At 37.7% G+C, this 21731-nt stretch overlaps 1 protein-coding gene across 1 annotated transcript in view; it reads left to right on the top strand.

Annotated features, from left to right (window-relative positions):
- The window catches only part of ALDH1L2 (aldehyde dehydrogenase 1 family member L2), a 44223-nt gene that overhangs the window by 10361 nt on the left and 12131 nt on the right, over nt 1-21731 (top strand). Inside the window, exons 3-15 of the mRNA XM_016127071.2 lie at nt 1748-1982; nt 3675-3840; nt 5258-5359; nt 5570-5659; nt 7311-7445; nt 8577-8702; nt 9265-9356; nt 11109-11256; nt 15034-15153; nt 15739-15866; nt 17247-17397; nt 19653-19723; nt 19801-19906. Of these exons, the coding sequence (XP_015982557.2) occupies nt 1748-1982; nt 3675-3840; nt 5258-5359; nt 5570-5659; nt 7311-7445; nt 8577-8702; nt 9265-9356; nt 11109-11256; nt 15034-15153; nt 15739-15866; nt 17247-17397; nt 19653-19723; nt 19801-19906 (1670 nt within the window). The remainder of the gene's footprint in view (nt 1-1747; nt 1983-3674; nt 3841-5257; nt 5360-5569; nt 5660-7310; nt 7446-8576; nt 8703-9264; nt 9357-11108; nt 11257-15033; nt 15154-15738; nt 15867-17246; nt 17398-19652; nt 19724-19800; nt 19907-21731) is intronic.

The raw sequence follows: 21731 nt of genomic DNA, 5'->3' as shown, positions 1-21731 counted from the left end.
GTCCATGAATCTCTGTTTGTTTGTCCTGTTCATTTGTTGCTTTTAGGTTTATATCCCACATATAAGTGATATCATATGATTTTCTACTTTTTCAGTCTGGCTTATTTGCTTAGCACGATTATCTCAAGGTCCATCCATGTTGTCACAAATGGCAGTATTTCATCTCTTCTTATGGCTGAGTAATATTCTATTGTATGTTTGTACCACAGCTTCTTTAGCCAATCATCTATCGTAGGACACTTCAGTTGCTTCCATGTCCTGGCCGCTGTGAATAATGCTGCTATGAACATCAGTGTGCAAATATCTTTTTGGATATGGGTTTTCAAGTTTTGGGGGTAAATATCTAGTAGAGGGATTGCTGGATCTTATGATAGATCAATTCTTAGTTTTTTGAGGAACCTCCATACTGTTTTCCATAGTAGCTGTACCAATTTGGAGTCCCATCAGCAATGTACGAGGATTCCTATTTCAATGGTGTAGATTTTTAAAATGAAGACCCCAATTTTTCTTTCCCAGTCTAACCTTTCACAATTTTCTCCCAATCTCACCACTTTTTTTTTTTTTTTACCACCATTGATCTATTTACCAATCATCTGACATTTGAGTGGTTTACAGTTTTTTTTGAACATTTTATGAACATTTACATTTTGTGAACATTATTATGCTGGTCTCTCAAATTCCTCCAAGTGGAATATCAAGGCAATTATCACCTTGATGGTTGGAGTTCTTCAGGACTTATTAAGCTTCAGGATTCAGGCTTTGAAGTGGAAGCTTCATCCCAAGTGGAGTCAATGAATGTTGATCAGACGGGGAGAAAGAAAAGGGAACAAAAAATTGCAGGAAAAAGCTTTAGTTAAGGCTTCTAGGTATTGCCTAAAATGTAGTTCCTTGGTGTTGATGGAAAATAAATATGTATATATATATATTTAATATATGTAAGGTATGTAGTCAGTAAAAATGATATTTTATTATGGAAAAAATAGACTCATACCATTCCATTTGACACAAAGGGAGGATGGATCCATTCCTTGGGGAAAGAACATTTTCCTTAGGGAAGAGCCTCAGATCTGCTCCAGGATGGCAGAACCCTTACAGGGAACATGCATTCTCAATCCTTGGCCTCTCTCCTCCACTAGCTTTTCTGATCAGTGAATTTGGGAAAAGGAACTAGACAGGCTCAGCTCAGCTGTTTTCTCCCTTTATCTTTTGGGATCTGCCTGTTTGGTGGGGAGAATGTGTTCCGATCTACAGTTTTCCTTGTGGAAAAATGGGACTGCCCCCTACACTCCACCAACCAGGAAACAGGCATGGGAAGGGACTCGAGGTTTTCTATTTGTGTGAGAGGCTGACTATGTCTGATTTGGGTGGTGATGTATTGACACTTGGCTCCAAATTTAAAAACAAACAAGCAAATGTTCTTTAAGTAGTTGTATCAGTAATAAAGGTACAAATTTTGATCTATGAAAGAAAATGCTTCAGTTAAAATCTCAAAATGTTATCTAGCCACAAACTTTTAAGTTCAAAAATATTATGCCTTAAATATATAGGTAAAAATCACATTAGAAAAATGAATGGATCATGGTAAAACCGTAACAGGTAAAATCCTGGTCAGAATCTAAATTGTTCTTCACCATGTTTTATTTGTAAATATTTCATTAAACTGTAAAATTACAGTGTAAATTTATAGCAATATAAAATTATGGCTAAAATTCTTTTTGATGAAAATAATCTTCTCTTTCATGCTCAGCTTTGGCCGCAGAGAGAGATGGGACCCCTGTGTTCAAGTTCCCTAGATGGAGAGTCAAGGGCGAGACCGTAAAAGAGGTGGCGGAGGCCTATAGGTCCGTGAGTGCCGACCTAAACGTGCTTCCTTTCTGCACGCAGTTCATCCCTACGGATGTAATTGACAACCCAAAGCACGGGTCCATCATTTATCACCCATCCATTCTTCCCAGGCACAGAGGAGCCTCTGCTATCAACTGGTGAGTTTTTTTTTTTCTTAATAACAGAGAAGATGGGTCTATTTTTATTGCCCATAATCTTTCTGTTTTTTTATTTAGGTGATCAAGGAACTAGGTGTGCTTGAACAATTGTAAGGTCCTGCATGATTGCTACTATTGCTTGAACTCCCCCGAGAGCTAGAGAAGCCAGGACAGCCTTTCCCAAGAGTAGTCTATGAAGTACTGGCTCCATTGGCTGTAACTAGGTATCAAGCAAACAAAGGTTCTATGGTCAGACAAGCCTGGTTTATGCTGGATTTATTTATCGCGGGACTTTTTAGAGCTTTTAACATGTGCTTTGAGGTGAGGATCACAATCTTCAAGAGGGATTCTGAGTACACAGTGTAGCTGAACTTATTTACCATAGAACGTTTTTGCATAGAACATCTTGAGTACGTTTCAGGAAATGCCGGATTACCTGAAATTATCTTCTTCGTTTTCTGTCTTCCTCCACTGAACTTTAAGCTTCTTGAGGGAAGAAAGGACGACTGTGGTCTAACAATTTTATTGCTGTATTTCCCAGTATCAAGGACAATGCCTGGTATGCTGGAGGTACCCAGTACCATAGGTACACTACACTTTGGGGTGAGGTGGGCCTCTCCCACCCTCTCTTCTCTCTTTTACCTGCACATCTCCGAGATAGCCCTCAGCATCAGGTTATTGAACAGGCAGAAAATCGATATTCAGTTTAAATGTGACAAAAAGACATTTCGGTGTATTTAAAGTCTGATTAATGAATGATTTCTCTTTTGTTCTTTAAATATTGCTGTAGTGGATATCTTTGTACTTGTATTTTTTTCTCATTTCATATTGCTTCTACATGCAGAATCATTGGGTCAAAGTATATGAATATTTTCAAGGCTCTTGGTAACATAATGCCAGTTAATTCTTCGATGTTTCTGAACAGAGTGTTTGACTGATTGATTGATTGATTTAGATCTGGCTTGATTAATTACTCAAGTAAAAATGGCTTAGATTGTGAACATGGCTGACTTACCACATTATACTCTGTCTATATTAGCCTGCTCTCTGATATGTCTTTCTATGTATTTATCCAGCTTACTATGTATATGACAAACTTCTACAGGGCTAGCATTTTCTCTTAGGCTAAGTTTTATAGAACACAAAATACAAACAGTTCAATTAATCAACCATCTTTTACTACAATTTATGCAGACAATCTAGAACTTCTAGCTTTAAGTGGCTTATTCCTGAATTACACAACTTAAATTAATAATCAGTTCTCCTCTTCACATTGCACTGAGCATCTTCTATTTTATCTTTCATTATCTTATTCTGCCTAATACAGGGTCAAGCATGATGTAAGAGTTAGACCCAGGTGGGCAAAATTACTTGATGCTGCATTAGAAAGCTGACACCAAGGAGTCAGTCAGTAGTAGCAATGATGGACTCTCATGCCTGTTTGAGTAGACTGTAAGTCATTAGCATGTGTTAACAAGACTTTAGATATGAGGATACATAAAATGGCAGTACCATTAAGTACTGCTTTTTATGAGTGCTGATGTCTCCTAGCTCTACTGTTTGTTAATTTCTCATAATAGCTTCATTCACCATCTACTTTCCATTGTAACTACCTTGTACTCTAATATCACTTATCCATCACTTTATGATACAGTTTACCAACATTTTAAGTTGAAACTCTTCTTTTCACAGGACTCTAATTATGGGAGACAAGAAAGCTGGGTTTTCTGTATTCTGGGCTGACGATGGTTTAGACACAGGACCCATCCTTCTTCAGAGATCATGTGATGTGGAACCCAATGACACAGTGGATACACTTTATAATCGATTCCTTTTTCCTGAAGGAATCAAAGCCATGGTCAGTATATTTATGCCATCAAGAAGAATTTAGTGAACTTTTACAGTTTTGAAATTTTTTCCCTTTATCGAAAATTTGCTCATAGGAACTAAAAATATAAATCTGAAAAACAAAATTTGATTTACGTTTACCTAAACTTTAAAATGTCTTCTTAGTCTACGAAGCAGACTTGCTCTTCTGAGAGCAATGATCAAATAGATGAACTAGCAATCAAACCGCTTTGATTATTTTGCCAAATACTTGAATCTCCAACCCTGTTTATAATGACTAATTGTAAAGAAGTGTACAGAATCTTAAGAATTTTTGCTGTGTAGTTTATTTGAAGGAATTTAATGATGTAATGACACCAGAGTTCTCATTCCACCACTTATTTGTCATATGACAATAGGCATGTCGCTTAGCCTCTTTATCCTTGGCTTCCTTATCTATAAAATGTGGATAATACTTCCTGATTCATAAAGTTGCTGTGAAAATTAAATGGCATTTGTGTAAAGCACCTGGCACACAGTAAGAGCTGTAATTATAAAAATGATAATTACGAAAAAAAATTATAATTACAACAGAAATAGTATTATGTGTGTTCAGTGGCATTTGCTCAAGGCCGGATCCTGTACCTAAGCCTGGGTGATATTATAGCTAGAAGTGGGTAAAATCAATGAGCTGTGAATTTGGCCTTGTTTCTTGGCTCCCTCCATGTGCTCTTGGGGAGGTTGGTCAGCAGCTGTGAGGGCTTAGAGAGAAATCTGAGATTTCTCAGTGAAGAAGTGAGGCTCTGCACTCAAGGCAAACATCAGCATGGCATAGAAAAGAATGCAGGACACATTCCAGAGGCAATCAGACTCATGGGTAGATGTTAACTTCTTTTTAATTCCAGATGCACTCACTAGAAAGCAAGCAGAATTACTTAAATATAATAAAATATCACTTACTAGAACTGTCGCGATAAACAGAAATAACCCATAATGACCTATTTTACACTTATATTCCAGAAACTTTCATTGACTCACCAAAGGGAGATTGACATTTGTTTAAACAACGGAGGCATTTTGTGAGTACAGGCTTGATATTGGCAGTAGATAAACATGGATGTAGATCTTGCTTTTGACGCCTACATGCTGTCTCCGTGATCTTGAACTAGTTGCTTAACTCTGCTAAGCCTCAGTTTTCTCATCCGTGAGACAAGAGTAAAAATATCCATCTCGCAGGATTGGTATGATGTTGCAAGCGCTATTTACATAAAGTAGCTACCACACTGCCTGGCACACATCTGTGAATCTGAAGAAATGGTAGTCATTCTCATAGTCTGACTCTCTTGGCAGATTTATATGTAGAAATCCCATCAAGCAGAAACTTCAGTCAAACAGCCATGCTGTTGTTGCCCACTGGGCTATAACACAGCTAACATTTCTGGCTTTAGGTGGAAGCTGTCCAACTCATAGCTGATGGAAAAGCTCATCGGATTCCCCAGACAGAAGAAGGGGCGACATATGAAGGTATCCAGAAAAAGGAAAATGCCAAGGTACTTCTATCAAGTCGATAACCCATCTCAGAGTTCATGGCCCTCTACCTTTAAGTAGCCCCCAGTGTACTGTGTCCTGACCAAAAGGTAGATCTCTAAGCCAGCCAGTTCCATCCCCACCCACTTCTGCTTCTGATGGAGAAAAATGTTTCTGTTGCCTTCGACACAGTCAACATTAGCAGGGTCAGCCTGTGCTTTGTGCTTTCCTAGATTTCTTGGGATCAGTCTGCCGAAGTTTTACATAACTGGATCCGGGGCCATGATAAAGTCCCTGGAGCTTGGACAGAGATCAATGGACAGGTATGTTCTAGGGACCAATTTTTCTTTCATATTACTTTTGTAAGAGGTATCACACACTAGTCGAGGCTTCCTCTGGCCTCCCCTTGGTCATGAGGAAGGTCTGTGATCCTAGGTATATCTGATCTGCTAAAAAAAAAAAAAATACACCCCCGCACCCTTCTTTACTCAGCATGTATTGAGCGTTTGATGTGAGACAGACACTAGGCAAGGCTTCTGCTCCCAAGGAGCCCGCAGTTTTCTGGAAAAAACAGAGAAGTGAGTAAACACTCATAATGCCTTAAGACAAATGCTGTACATACTTTAGGCCCAGATTTAGGAGTGTTAAGTAAGGCTTCCTAGAAAAGCCGACCTACCTGCTCGTACTTTAAGAGAAGGTCAACAGGTAGAGAATGAGAAAAAGAGGTGACAGGAAAGCGTATTTACCCAATCAAATAATCGCAATGAAGCCGGAACCTTAGGTATGACGAGCAGGTGTGTAAGAGACAAGAGGAGAGATGAGGCAGGGGAAGTGGGCAGGGACAGGAGCAGGAAGGGCCTCCTAATCCCTGGGGTCTCTCAACTCGACTCAGGTTCTTGGGCTTCACCTTTTCTAAGAAGTTTCCTGACCTCACACAGCCAGCCTGATGGGGTCGAGTGTCCAGCCTCTCTGTTCCAACAACACTCTGCCTACCTCTGACATTACATGTTACGCATTGTGGGTGTCTCTTTATGTATCTACCCCTCCTCCCCCACTCGACTAGGAACCCCTAGGAGCAAGGGCTTTACGTTATTGTCTTGATAATCTCAGCACTTAAGCAGGGTTCTAAGTGCATATTAGATGCCCATAAATATATGAGGGATCAATGAAGGACCAAGTGAGGAAGTTTAGTTCAATGATTAATGGATCTGAAGCCAGAATGTTTCAGTGAAAATTCTGGCTCTGCCATTATTTGCTGTGTAACCTTGGGCAGGATACTTAACCATTTGGGTGCCTTAGTTTCCTTATCGTAAAATGGGACTATAATAGCATCTTCTTTATAGGTTGTGGGTTGTTGTGAAGATTAAATGAGTTAATATGTGTTAATTCATGTAAGTACTTGGTCTCTGCCATAAAGTAAGTATTCAGTAAATGTTAACTATTATAGTGTTCAATAAAGGATAGCTGATAGTCATAGAATAGTAATAAATCAATTAGTGTTGAGGTTTCTTGGTTGCATTCTAAATCCAGTCCTGTTTTCATGAGCTGACCCACAAAGCATCCTGTCATTGCCAGCAATGATTCCACTGCATTGTAATAGTCTGTTTTCTTCTCTGCATCTACCCTCACTGACCCCCCACCAACACCTCTACACCCCCTTAAAACCCCTACCTTCAGCCTGCAGTCTGTGAAAGCTTTGATCTCGTTCTCCTTTCTATCAATGTGAATAAATGATAAATGTATACTCACGTCATCTGGATGTGAGGCGTTTTTGAAACACTTCCGCCATACATTCATAGACGATCTCTTGGTTTGTATGATTTCTACAGATGCTGGTTACAGTCTCTCGCATTGGGGTGTCCCAGTTGTATCATAAATGATAGTTCCAGCTTTTGTGCAGGGAATGCTGCCTGCATCCACCCCTGTTCCTAGTAACTTCCTTGTTTCACAATCTGGGTTTGATCTGTTTATTAGATGGTCACTTTCTATGGCTCATCATTACTGAAGAGCTCCGTGCCTCCTGGAGAACCACTGGAAATTGAAGGTGCCAAGAAGCCTGGTCTTGTTACCAAAAACGGACTTGTTCTTTTTGGTAACGATGGAAAAGCAGTGAGTGTTCAGTATGGTCACCTGTAAAATAACTATTTTGGTTTCCTTCTATAACCTGAACTATAAAGAGAATATCTTTCACAAGATAATCTGGCTTTGCGGTGGGATGCAGGAGGCTCAAATTACCTGCTGCATTTAGCTCTGGGGATGAGCTGGCTCTATGTGCCTGGATGAGAACAGGGTTCCATGGGTCCCGAGGACTTGCACAGCTGGCTTTTTGATACGGTACTAAGAGCTTGGAACTTAGCCAGGAGACAGGATGTGAATCCCTGCTCTGCCACTTAACTGGTCTTGGGCAGGATGCTTCTCCCCTCTGAGTCTCAGTTTCTCCATTACAAAAACAGAGAAAGTAATTCCATCTGTCTGCCTTCCCACAGCCAGAGTCTGGGAGGATCAAATGAGTTGGATGTGGTCCTTTCCAGATGTTCCTTGCCTTTGCCTCTCCGCGCACTAGCCCAACCACACTGCCTATGCTTGGCAGTGTGGGCTCCGGCCTCAGAAGCTGTTGGGCAGCTTTCCCATAGAGAAAGTAAAATGGAATTTGCTGCTTACAGATACTTTGCAGTAGTTTGCAGGATAGATCAGTTATTAAGATTCCGGACATCAGAGTGCAGCTAGTTCTGGGTTGTAACTCCAGCTCTGTTACTTACTATCTGTAAGTAACAGAGTAGCCTCATAGAGACTCCTTTTCCTTATCAGTAAAATGGGGATAATAATGGCACCTGCCTCCATCAGGATTTATGAGATTAGATAAGATACTTCCGGTACATAAATACTTAGCATTGCTCATGCTACAGAGTAAGTGTTCGGATGCTGAGAATAATAGTAGTAGTTATAGTAGGTTTTAGCCCAAATATACGCATCCAGATGTCAATCATTCAGGGGCTTATTATCCATTTTGAGATGTGTCTATCCCTAGACTTAACTTTTCCCTCTCTGCTACCATTATTAAAATACCATTTTGGTCCTTTTACACATAATGATGAGGGCTCTTAACCCATATTTTTGTATTTTCCAAATAAGCTAGTCCTTATACTCATGTAATATATATGATTCCTTCTCCCACCAACCTTACTTTTTTAAATTGTCCAAATCCTCAATTTTTCTGCTTGTTGTATTGCTGTTTTGTAGCTGATGGTAAGAAATCTGCAGTTCGAAGATGGAAAAATGATTCCTGCCTCTCAGTACTTTTCAGCAGGCGAGACATCAGTGTTAGAACTTACAGCCGAAGAGGTGAAGGTGGCAGAGACCATCAAGGTGAACATGCAATGTCCTTCCCATGGCTGTTGCCTTGGAAAACCAAAGCATTTTTGTACCTGGTACTCTTGGTCCTCAGAGTAGTGAGGATGAAGTTTTATTTCCTCTTTTTTGTATTAGCTACAATAGAAAACCAACCCCAAAATTTATATGTAAACTTATTTTTCACTCACATAAATAAGCCAGAGCAGTTTTAGGTTGGTATGGGGATTAGCGGTGAAGCTGGAACCTGAGGATCAGGCATGGAGTCATTCAGGGACTCAGGCTCTGCTATCTTCGAGGTCACCCTGGGGGTCGGTTCCATTCCAGACAGCCAAGAAGGACAAAAGATTTGTGTGAGGGAGGTTTCCACAGGCCAAGACTTGGAATTCAGGTCATTTCCACTCATATTTATTGGCTAGAAGTTAATCGTATGGCTGCATCTAACTTGAAGAGATGCTGAGAAATGTAGTCAAGCTACGTGTCCAAGATGAAGAAGAATAGGTTTGGTAAGAAGCTAGCCAGTTTCCAGCCGTGAATTCTATGTGGCACAGCCCTTACAAAAGTTGCCCTTGTTGTATAGGTCATCTGGGCTGGAATTTTAAGCAATGTCCCTGTTATTGAAGACTCAACAGACTTCTTTAAATCTGGAGCAAGCTCAATGGATGTTGTCAGGTAAAACCACTACCCTATTGACTCATACCGCAGCCCCACTAGGGATTCTGACTTTGACTTTGAAAATCAAATCTAAATCCTTTGTTTTGGATGTTATTACTCTATCTTACCCGTGTACTATATTTCTCTTTTCTTCATCTTTTTTGGTGTGTTTGTTTGTTTCCATGGTCAAACACATGTATTTATTCCCTTCTCTTTGTTGTTAACCAGCAGTCATTTTCTTATTTCCTATCTACCTAGAAAACCAACCCTGCTAATTGTTTCTTTTACAATTTTGCCTTTCTTAGCTAGTTTTCCTCCAATATGACATTGGAATTGGGACATTAATCAGGAATTTCCTACATAGTCTGATCCAGAAGGATACCTGACACTGGTTACACTTCCCACTAAAATCTTTTTTCCTATCTCCTCAAATTACCTAGTTAAATATATCTAGAATGAAGATTATTAAGCTACTTGCAAGAGTAGACATCATCACCCTATAGAAAGAATCTCTCTACAGAGGTTTACAGCAAGTTGAAAGGTCTAGAGTCCTAGAAAGTGCCCTCACCCCTCCTCCCATGGCACCAAGAGTGTACCGGGATCCTAATAATGGAAGGTATTGCAGAGGCGTTTTTACTTAGAGGGCCATACTGTGGCCACTCACTAATTAAACAAGGTGAAGAATGTTACTCCTCTTGGCATAATACTTCATTTTGACAAAGCAAGTGCTCTTGATGAATTCTGTTTATTCGTCTATCCGCTCATTTACTTAACAAGAGGTATTGAACACTTACTGCATATCAGGAACTGTGTTTTGCACTGAAGTTACAGTCACGAACAAGACAAGGTACTTTTGTTCGTGAAGCTTTCTTAGTCCAGTAATCAAGAATGATCATCTCAAAAACAGATTTCATTATCAGAAGTCAAGAGTTTTGGGTCTTCAAACTACAGATTTCTCAGCTATGATTCATGACTTCCCGGAAACTTCTAACTTGCTCAACTGAAGATTTCATTACTGTCCTTTTAGTACTTTTTTTTTTTTTTTTTTTTTTTTGCTAGCAAGACATTCCTGCAGGAATTACCCATTTTCTGTTTGAGTACCATAATAATCAGACATTATTGTGAACTAGCAAGGCACCTCATCTCTTTTAGAGAATAAATGACTGAACAACTATGGTACAGTTATTCTTCTGCATCTAGTATACCATTGTTCTTCAAGAAATGTCAAATAACAGCTGTGATTTAAAAAATTAAAAGTGAAGAATCAAAGGTTTGGAAAAGACTTCAAAAATGATATTGACAGATGGTTCTAGTTAGTACCTATATTAATCATGTAATACAAACAAATGTTTGTTTTATTCTTAAACATAATCTCACATTATGACTTATGTTTCTCATAATCTTAACAGTTAAGAAATTTTCTTTCTTTTTTATTCCTTGAGTACATTGGAAAAGAAAAGAACTGATTTTATCAGTCCTTTATTATCTTGCTTGCATTGCAAGTAATTAAAATGTTTTGCCTTGATTTCTTTTGTGTTTAGGGATGTATAAAGTTAAAAACAAATAAAAAAATTGTCACTGTCCTTCAAGACAGCTTTTTAATTTTTTTTCCCCAGTCTTCTCAATTTCTCTGATGATTATCATAGAAGATCTCATAAGATCTAAATAGGCATATGACATAAGTCTTAGTTCAAAGCAACTTGACAAATGTAATAATACAGTCCTCCCAAATTCTTTAAAAATGTAACATGAACTGGTTTTTACTTTAAGGCTGGTTGAAGAGATCAAACAGAAATGTGGTGGGCTTCAGTTACAAAATGAAGATGTCTATATGGCCACCAAATTTGAAGACTTCATCCAAAAAGTTGTGAGGAAACTGAGAGGCGAAGACCAGGAAGCAGAGCTGGTAGTAGATTACGTAAGTATTTCCATGGTGTTTAAAATCTAGTCATTAAGAACCTTGTACTATGAAAGAATGCTTTGTCTTTCATCCATCGACTTTTATATTTATAACCTTTAAAAATAACAGTTTTATTGAGATATAATTTAGATACCATAAAACTTGTCCTTTTAAAATGTAGAATTCAGTGGTTTTTAGTGTATTCACAGAATTATGCAACCTTCACCACTATCTGATTATGGAACATTTTTATCACCCCAAAAAGAAACCCTGTGCCTATTGGCAGTCATTCTCCACTCTCCTCCCCCAGCCTCTGGCCCCTGAAAACCACTAATTTACTTCCGGTCTCTATGTATTTGCCTAGTCTAGACATTTCATATAAATGGAATGATACAACATGTAGCCTTTTGCATCTGGCTTCTTTCGCTTAGCATAATGTGTTCAAGGTTCATCCATATTGTGGAGTATACTTTTGCTTCATTCCTTTTTCTGACCAAATAACATTCCACTGTGTGGATATACCACCTTGTTTATCCATTTCTTAGTTGACGAACGTTTGGGTTATTTCTTTGTCAAAATTGTAAATAATGCTGCTATGAAAATTCATGTAGAAGTTTTTGTGACATATGTTCTCAGTTCTCTTGGGTATATATTCAGGAATGGAATTGATGAGTTATATGGTAACACTATGTTTAACTTTGAGGATCTACCAAACTCTTTTCCAAAGTGGCTGCAACATTTTACAATCCCGCTAGCAATGCAGGAAGGTTTCATTCTCCATGTCCTCACCAACATTTGCTATTGTCTGTCTTCTACATTAGCTGTCCTTATGGGTGTGAAGTGATTTCTCATTGTGATTTTGACTTACATTTCCCTAATGGCTGATGACAAGCATCTTTTTGCGTGTTTATTGGCCATATGTTTATCTTCTTTAAAGAAATGTCTATTCAAATCTTTCGCACATTTTTAAGTTAGGATATTTGTCTTTTTAATTTTTGAGTTGTAATGGGCCTTTGTATATTTTGGATACAGACCCTAATCAGATACATGATTTGTAAATATTTTCTCCCATTCGGTGGACTTTCATTTTACTTTTTTTGTATTCTTTGACATGCAAAAGTTTTAAAATTTGATTGTTTATCCATTTGTTCTTTTGCCACTTATGCTCCTCTATTCTGCCTTTACTGCTTTTTATTGTGTGTTAAATGGTTATTGTCTAGTTTGCCAGTTTAATCCCTTGTTGTTTCTTGTACCATATGTTTTGGGTTATTTTCTTAGTGGTTGCCTTGAGAATTACAATGGACATTTTTGCTTAAAATATTCTAGTTCAGATTAATACCAACTTAATATCAATAGCATAGAAAAACTTTGCTACAATATAGTTCTGTTCCCTATACCCTCATTTCTGCTATTATTGTCATAAAAATTGCATCTTTTTATATTATAAGCTCACTAGCATAGTTTTATAATTATTGCTTTATGTAGTTGTCTTTTAAATCAGATTGGAAAGAAAAAAAGGAATAACTAAAATACACTTATGTTGACTTTTATATTTACCTTTATCAGTGTTCTTTATTTCTTCATGTAGATTCAAGTTACTGTCCAGTGTCCTTTAATTTCAGCCTTTAGGACATCTTTTAGTATTTTTTTGTAAGGGCAACAGACTAGCAATGAATTCGCTCAGTTTTTGTTCTTTGGGAATGACTTAATTTCTCCTTTGTTCTTAGAAAATATTTTTGTTGTATTCTTTGTTGTTTGCCACCACTGAAGTCTTGCCTCCGTTATCTTCGTGTTCAGCTAATGACTGAACATAGATTTTCTGAAATATCCTTGAACCAATGTCTCCCAGCCTTTACTGAGGGACTCTGTGCATGTTGGAGTACACCTTAAAAGCTCCACCAAGCAATTTGCAACTCTGCCTTAGTCTTCACTCACGTCCTGCTTGCACAAAGCCTCAGGTCAGCCAGAGGGAAGAGATTAGAGCTTTGTCTGGTCTCTCCTGGGCACTCGCACAAGCCTGAGCATACCTTGGCCTTCTAGATTTCCAGGAACATACCAGAGCTTCTTAAAGCTTCCTAGGAGTATCTCATGCCTGGTTTTCTTTTAAGTTCTTTGGTCACCCATTTGTTAGCCCCAGTTGGTATTACTGCCTTAGGCAACTGCCATGTTAAACAATTGCCACTGATTATTTTGAATAAATTCCCTAGGGACAGGGTTGTTTGTGCACAGCAAGCTTTGAGTCAAGTCAAATAAAGATGAGCCCTGAGAATGGAGCTTTTCAGGGAGCTACCAGGTTTAATAGTAATAACTCTCTAGAGATGAGGCTTTTGGAAACCTCCAAACCCATTTTTCCCCCCTCCAGTGACTAATAGGCTCCTGGTTTTCACAGCTACTATAGTTGCAAGGATATTTGTTTTCAAGTTACTGAAGAGTTTTCGAGAGAGAGATGGAAATAGGGCAAATTAATATACCACAAAGGTTACTATTCTTACAGAGATTCAGCTGTTTTTCTTGAATAAATCAAATAAAACTTCGATTTATTCCTAGAGTTCTGAGAAAATTATTTTGACAATCTTTTCTAGTGTTCCCATTACTTTTATGAAGGAGCGAATTTTCAGAGGTTTTTAATCTACTACTGCAGAAGTGCTTCCTATCTATTTGTATTTAATAGAAGTTAGGTAAATTTAGAAAGCAGTTTAGCATCATTTGGTTAAGAATATGAATTTTGGAGTCAGACGAATCTTGGTTTAAATCCAAGTAACATTGCTTACTAGCTGTGCGACTTTTGGCAAGTTACTTAACTTCTATAAACCTCAGTGTCATCATACGTTAAATGAGACAGTAAAAACATCCACCGCATAGGATTGTTGAAAGAATCAAATTAGGTAATGCATGTAAGACACTTAGTATATTCCAAGTATGATGAGTTTAGAAAATTGGACTATGTGTAGTGACTGAACACATCAATTTAGATGAAGTTTCCTTCATTATATCTTACATAAACACATGCAAATATGTTATGGAACATGAGTGTTTGTTATAGGATAAGGCAAGACACCCTCTTGCTACTTTTTATTTGTTTTTAAACATCATCAATTTCTCTATATGAAATATTTTTTAAATCATTAAATTTCCTTTTTGATACTTTGCATTGATATGGCATTTTATGCTAATAATGCTCTTTGACATATATTTTCTCAATTATTCCTCATAATAATTGTATAAAGTAGGTGTTATTTTCACATTTTATTGTTGAAAAAAATTGAGGTTCGTAGAGGTGAATGGACTAACCTAAATTTACTTGCTAGCTAATAGTAGAGAGTACAAATTAGGAAACACATATGTAAGAGAGAGAAAATGGGGAGGGAGCATAAGAAAAGAAAACTTAAAATGGCACTAGTGTAAAAAGAAACCTATTGCCAAAGGCAATTTTGAGACTTTAAATGAAAGCAGTGGCTGCACTCCCTAAGTATTGCCACTAGATGGTAGTATTTCCACTATGGAGATCTTTTGCGTTATCCTTCATTTGGGTAAGGAAGGAAATCAGCTCTTTGTAAAGCCCAACCTAGAGCACTTTGGTCATCACAAATGCTAACCTCTTGTCTCAGTGGCCAATCTGAACATCACAAAGCCCAAATCTTACATATCCTTGTCTCTTCTGGACAGGAGGAACTAGAATCTCATTGACTCAACTTTTCCATCAGCATTAGCGAATAAGTTTCTTTATTGCTATTCAGTATCCAGTGCATAAGCACAGGCATCCACTGAATCTATTAACATAATGTTCTTTCTTAGGTTTCAAAGGAGGTCAATGAAATGACAGTGAAAATGCCATATCAGTGTTTCATAAATGGACAGTTCACGGATGCTGACGATGGGAAGACTTATGACACCATCAACCCAACAGACGGTTCTGTGAGTAATTACTTGGTGTACATAGTGATGTGACCATTGGTCACGGACTTTTAGTTTATAGCCCACAGCTGTAAAACAGTCTTAAGAAGTTACTTTATTATATCACTCCACCTCTGAGCACTTAATATAAATGTATGTCATGCATTTCTTCCAACTATTCACTTCTAGTACTGTTTCTGTTAACTATAGTAACCTATTTTATAGAGTGAATGTTTATGATGACTTTAGACAGATAGCTATGCATATACACATTGGAGGCTCACCTCCACATAAAGCTACATATAGGAAGAAATTTCAGACTTTGTAAACTCATGGCAAGAAACGCAGCTCCCCTAAGACATCAGAAGAAATAGTTATAGTTTTCCTAAATGTGTCTTTCCACAGTGTAGTATGACATGAGAAGTATCAAATTTCAGGCTCATAATTTTCGGTTAAAATTCTTTCTTTTTCTTTACTACATTATTGGATGTATTGGTTTTCTATCATAAAATTCTCTGGATTTTTATAATATTAATTCTAAGAAGCACATTTATGTATCTCTCTATATAAATAACCTGTAACCTATTTTTACTCACCTTGAAATAGACAATATGCAAAGTGTCCTATGCTTCTTTGGTGGATGTCGATAAAGCAGTAGCAGCAGCGAAAGACGCCTTTGAAAACGGTGAATGGGGAAGAATGAATGCAAGAGAAAGGGGAAGACTGATGTACAGGTATGGTTTTTAAAAGTGCAAGTCTGCAAACTTCAACATTGACTAACATTGTGAAGCTTTAAAATATTTTCTCAAAACATTTAATATGCACATCTTACTAATATCTTCTGTTGCTTACATCATATAAAATTTCATATATGTGAGTTCTTAACTTTTGTATTATTGCCTGTATCAGTTGGGGTCCCAATAGGAAAAGAAGTTTCATAAGATGAGGGCACGGTCAAGGCATAATGAAGTACCAGGCAGGAGTAGCAGCAGGGGGCAGCTACTACCTTTCCAAGATCTGAAGGGGCTGTTACGAGACTGGCAAGATGTGAGGCTTTGAGTGGAGGAACACAACGGCTCGACCACGGCCCATCAGGGAGGCGGACAGAGGATTCGAATCCACAGCCACTTTTGCCTCCATTTCACTAGTCTTTGGGGAGTGTCACCCACTGGTCAAGCCCAGTGAGAGAGCAAGGAAGCCAACTGATGTAGTCTATAAAGGCCACCCTCCCGGGTCACAGAACAAGGTGGAGAATGAATACCCACCAGAGAGAATATCCAGCACCCTGTTGTTTTCAGACAGATTTTAAATCTACACGATGTGTAGGGAATCAAAGCAAGGAGGAAAATACTGTGGCCTAAAAATTATAAATTAGTAACTGAGTATGGCAAGATTAACTAGATTCAAACATAAATCCAGTTTTCTACTTACTTAAAACCAAAGAGCAGATCGTGGTCAAAAGGTCTTTTAGAGCAAGATCTAGAAGAAACATTAGGAGGAGGGGATTTCAAGTGTGAGTTTGGAATGGTCCAAATGGAGCAGCTCAGAAAATCACTAAAGGAAGGAAAGAAAACGAATAGTGGAGGAGAGCAAAAAAAAAAAAGGTGAACTTTTGTTACTTTGTAGTCATTGGACCGTCCTAGACTTATCTTCCCATAGAAATTGGACACTAGACAGAAATCTGTTCTGATGTCCACAATTCATTTCATGCATCTCTACATTGTCTTCTTCTGTTAGTATTAGAAATATTTCTGTACCAACCAGAAATCCTCAAGCGTTCATGGGTCCTCCAAGGGTGAAGGTTGCATGCTAACATCTCCCTGTATCTATTATTGATCTCCTTAGATTTCCATGGCTCCATCACTGTTCTACTTCTTATAAATTTATGAAGCAAATTGTGCAGGCTCTGTATCTCTTTTGTAAGTCTTGGAATAAATAATTTATGACATTATTTGTTTAATGTCTCTTTTCCCTACTGGACCATTTTCTCCATGACGACAGAGACCCAGTCCATTCATGTTCCCCTCTGAATTCTCAGCCCTGAGGATGGTTCTTGTAGATAATAGGGGCTCAATCAACATGCGTTAAGTGGATTTCTTTCACCCACTGTTCAGACTTGCGGACCTCCTGGAAGAGAACCAAGAAGAACTGGCAACCATTGAAGCTCTCGATTCAGGCGCTGTCTATACTTTGGCTCTGAAGACTCACATTGGAATGTCTGTACAGACCTTCAGATATTTTGCTGGCTGGTGTGATAAAATTCAGGTAAGTGCAAATGTTAGTTGTCTCCATGAAGATCATTCCAATAGGGAAAGTGACAACCATTTACTAGTTTTTAAAGACACTGTGTCGGAGCCACCTCTTATGTAGGTTTCCTCATCGCGTCCTTGTAACAGTTACCCGAGGTGAGTGGCTAGCTATTATCCCTTTTTACAAGTAAGAAAATGAAAGTTCAACTTGGCTACGATCACACAGTTAGTAAGCGCACCATAGAGCTAGGATTTGAACTTAAGATTTTTCTAAACTGAAGTCTAATGATGTTCTTTGTACTTGACTATAATTTTTCCCAAGGACATCTAATCACCTGGACATTTAGGGAGAAGCCAGGTATCATGGAAGGATTACAAACTCAAATGCCCACAGAGGCCAGAGAGCTAATATAGGTGGGCTAAGCAGGCAGGGTACGAGAAAAACAATTTAAGACATGGGTACAATAAATATTTCATTTTCCTTTTACTGTAGGAAAATAAATCACATGTGTGATGACAAATGGCAACTATACTTGGCCTTGGCATTGGGGCTACAAAAGGGAAAGGCAGGGGTCATATCAAACAATAGAATACATACCACTCAGACTCATTATAATCACTGCAGTACCAGCCATTACAGCAACATTCCCACCATGAATAAAAAGGAAGTGGGAAAGGGGGAGAAAGGTAAAAGGGCTTTCAAAAGCATTCTCACCCACCCCTCCTTAATGCCTTGTGCTTTTATCTCTTTTTGGCCTCTCTATCTGCAAAGGAGACTGGGAAACATAATATTTTATCTGGGCACATTGCTGCCACCAGTATTAATATAGAGTCAGAGAGATCTGGGTTTAAATCTCAGCTTTGCCACTTATCAGCCGATGTTGTTAAGGTTGTTTTCACCTCTCTAAGCCTGACTTTCTTCATCTGTAAAATGGTCACAGTAATACATATCTTGCAAGCTATATAATGAGGATTAGGGGCAAACATTTATATGCTACAAAATTAGATATAGTCTATAAAATAGCTGATCTTGAATATAAATGTAGTGTTATTATTGTTCACCCACAAATTCATACATTTATAAGTATTTAGTAATGGTGGTTCAAGTTCTTCTTTATTCTCAATTATGAATTCAAATTGCTCTGAAACCTGAAAATTGATTTGTTTGATTGGTAATTCATTTGATGCCAACATAAATCTATAATCTTTATTTATATCATTTAGGGTAAATATTCATGTGTTTCACTAAATAAATATTAGTGTGTTAGATTATGGGAGGCTACCCCAGACCCTACTAGATAATATAACATAAGGTATATGCATTATATTATTTTTCTAATCTCAAACACACTTAGCCTCAAGGGTTTTAGATACAGATTGTATACTTATATTAGTAACAGCAATAATATTTTATATGGTAAAACAAATGTATAGTTTCAGTTAAAGACTATTATCGTAAATTAGTTGGGGTTAAGTTTGGCTGTATATAATAGAAAAACCCAAAAAAGAAATTTGTTTTTATCTCACTTTCAAGGAGCACAAAGGTAGACAGTCAGGTCTAGTTTGTGAGACGAAGGTTCCATTTCTCTCTCTGCCAGGCCATCCTTAGTACCGCGTGATCTCCACTCTCAAGGCTGCCCCGTGGTCTCACGATACGTACTACAGTGCCAGCCATTTTACCAACATTTTGAGCAGGAGAAAGGAAGACACGGGAGTGAAGGGAAGGGTATAAGAACACTTTTCCGAGTGGAGTCAGCCCACTTTAAAGAGCAGTCCCCTCCCAATGCCTTGTGCTTACATCTTCCACTGACCATCCCTTTCAACTGAGAAACATAGCATTTTGTCTGGGCACATTACCATCCTCATTATTAATATAGAGGTTCTGTTACTAAGGACAGAGAGAGGAATGGATATTGGGCAGGCAATTGACATTCTCTGCCATGCCAAGAAATTGGAATGGAGCTGACTAAATTAAAATAATGTTTATTCTCCTGTGTCTCGGTTCTTTAGAAAAAGAATAGCAGTTCCTTTTTTTAGTTGGATATAGTTCTTAAAAATCAAACACTGCCTTTTTGTATCAGCTAAAAAAAAAAAAACAAACCAAGAGAGGCAGACAGAAAATGGATTCCTTGAGATTAAAGTCTTTGAGATTAAAGAAAAAAATTTTTACATCACCTGTAACGTCCCCAAATCTCTAACCTATTTTGAAACTGAGATTAAATGTACTCATTTAAATGAGTAAAATATGTATCAACCTTTTTTGTTATTTAGGGTTCTACAATTCCCATCAACCAAGCCCGTCCAAATCGCAATCTGACTTTCACCAAGAAGGAGCCACTTGGGTAAGACAAAGAGAAAGCCTCTGAGTGATCTGTGTTACTTTGAGACAACTAACGATGTCATCTTTCTTCCTCTGTAGTGTCTGTGCCATTATTATCCCCTGGAATTACCCGCTGATGATGCTGGCATGGAAGAGTGCTGCTTGTTTGGCAGCAGGCAACACCTTAGTGCTCAAGCCAGCACAGGTAAGACGCAAGGGGCCGGGTGTAACATCACCCCCTCTCCTACTAACTTAAATCAGAGGCATACAATTACAAATGTTGTGTCTTTTAACAAAAATGGGATTATTATTATGACAGCTTTTCATATATTGCAAGCATCATTTCGCATTAGAAAATATTCTTTTTTATTAGTTACCCAATGTATTCTATGGAAATTGCATAATTTAAAACTTCGCTGATGGTGGAAGCAAGCATAGTGTACGTAGTGAAATCCACTGTATTTCTGCAAACCCATTCAATTCTTGCAAAATGCCAAATGCCCAATAATTAGGGAATTATGAGACATCAAAAGAAAAAGTATTATGTGGGCATTCAAATTTTAATTCTCAAAAAATACTGTAAGGATATGGAAGATAAGGGGAAAACATGTAAATGAATGTACATAATTGTGGCAACTGTGCAAAAATACGTACTTGTAAATAACAAGAAAATAATGAAAAAGAATAATTCAGTTGCTAGAGTTCTCAGAAATGTCTTTTAACAGCTTTCCAAGAAAAAAATATGGTAGCCAACTTAACACCTGGCTGAGCACTTACTACATGCAGTGCACAGTAGAAGACATTCTGAGACATGCAAGTTGTAGAGAAAACTTGGTCTCTATTCTAGAAGAGTTTATAGTTTGCTACAATCAACTGTCCTTTTATTTCTTCTTTCAGGACTTAAAAAATATACAATTTCATTGGGCATACCTATATAGTCTTGTGACTATAGCCATCTTATTTTACTCATTTGAAACAATTTCATTAAAAAAATAGGTATACATTCAAAATTTTCAATATTCAAAAGATACTAATTCTATTCTCCTAGCCAACCAATTTTCCTCCAATTTTGTTTTCCTTTCTCAAAATTTCTGTGTCTATCCAAGGTCTTTTGTGGTTCCATATAAATCTTAGGATTATTTGTTCTAGTTCTGTGAAAAATGCCTTTGGTGTTTCAATAGAGATTGTATGGAATCAATAGATTGCTTTGGGTAGTATGGCCATTTTAAGGATGTTAATTCTTTCTATGCATGAGCACAATATATGTTTCCATTTATTTGTATCTTCTTCGCTTTCTTTCTTCAATGTCTTATAATTTTTTGAATACAGACCTTTTACCTCCTTAAATGAAGTCCTAGGACTTATCAATGGATATTAAAACTAGGGGATCAATGAAAGTTTGAGGAGTAACTGGGTATTTATATAGTCTCAAAATATCTCCCTAAAAAATATCAATTAATATGAAATGTAAAACAGTAACTTACAGTGAGGAAACCTGGCAGATCATCAGAGTTACCAAATCATCAAAATTAACATTTGCGGTGTTGGGACCATTGTTCCTCTCAGTCTGATGCACTGAGAATTCAGCATCGCTCCTGCAGCATTCTTGCCAAAAGTGCGTAACCTGAATCTAATCGTGAGGAAACAGCAGACAGATCTAGAGAAAAGGACCTTGGACAAAATAACTGGCCTCTGTTTATCAAAAATGGCAATGTAATAAAATATTTTTTAAAAACTCAGACACTTCCTGAGTAAGGGAGACTACAGACCTGACAACTAAATGCAAGGTGTGGTCTTGAATTTCATTTTTTTATAAAACATGTTGTTGGAATGATTAGTGAAAACTGAATAAGGGGTTTAAATTGGGTAGTCTATCAGTTAATTTGCTGATTTTGAACTGTGGTTATGTAAAAGAATCCTTTGTTTTTAAGAAATGCACACAGACATTTTTAGAGGTGAAGGGTCTATATCTTACTCTTAAAGAGTTTAAAATGTGTGTGTGTGTGTGTGTGTGTGTGTGTGTATGTCTA

Source organism: Rousettus aegyptiacus, unplaced genomic scaffold (genome assembly GCF_014176215.1).
Source record: "Rousettus aegyptiacus isolate mRouAeg1 unplaced genomic scaffold, mRouAeg1.p scaffold_m13_p_2, whole genome shotgun sequence".
NCBI lineage: Eukaryota > Metazoa > Chordata > Mammalia > Chiroptera > Pteropodidae > Rousettus > Rousettus aegyptiacus.
Note: the sequence above shows the minus strand (reverse complement) of the source record. Positions and strands in the feature narration are given on the sequence as shown.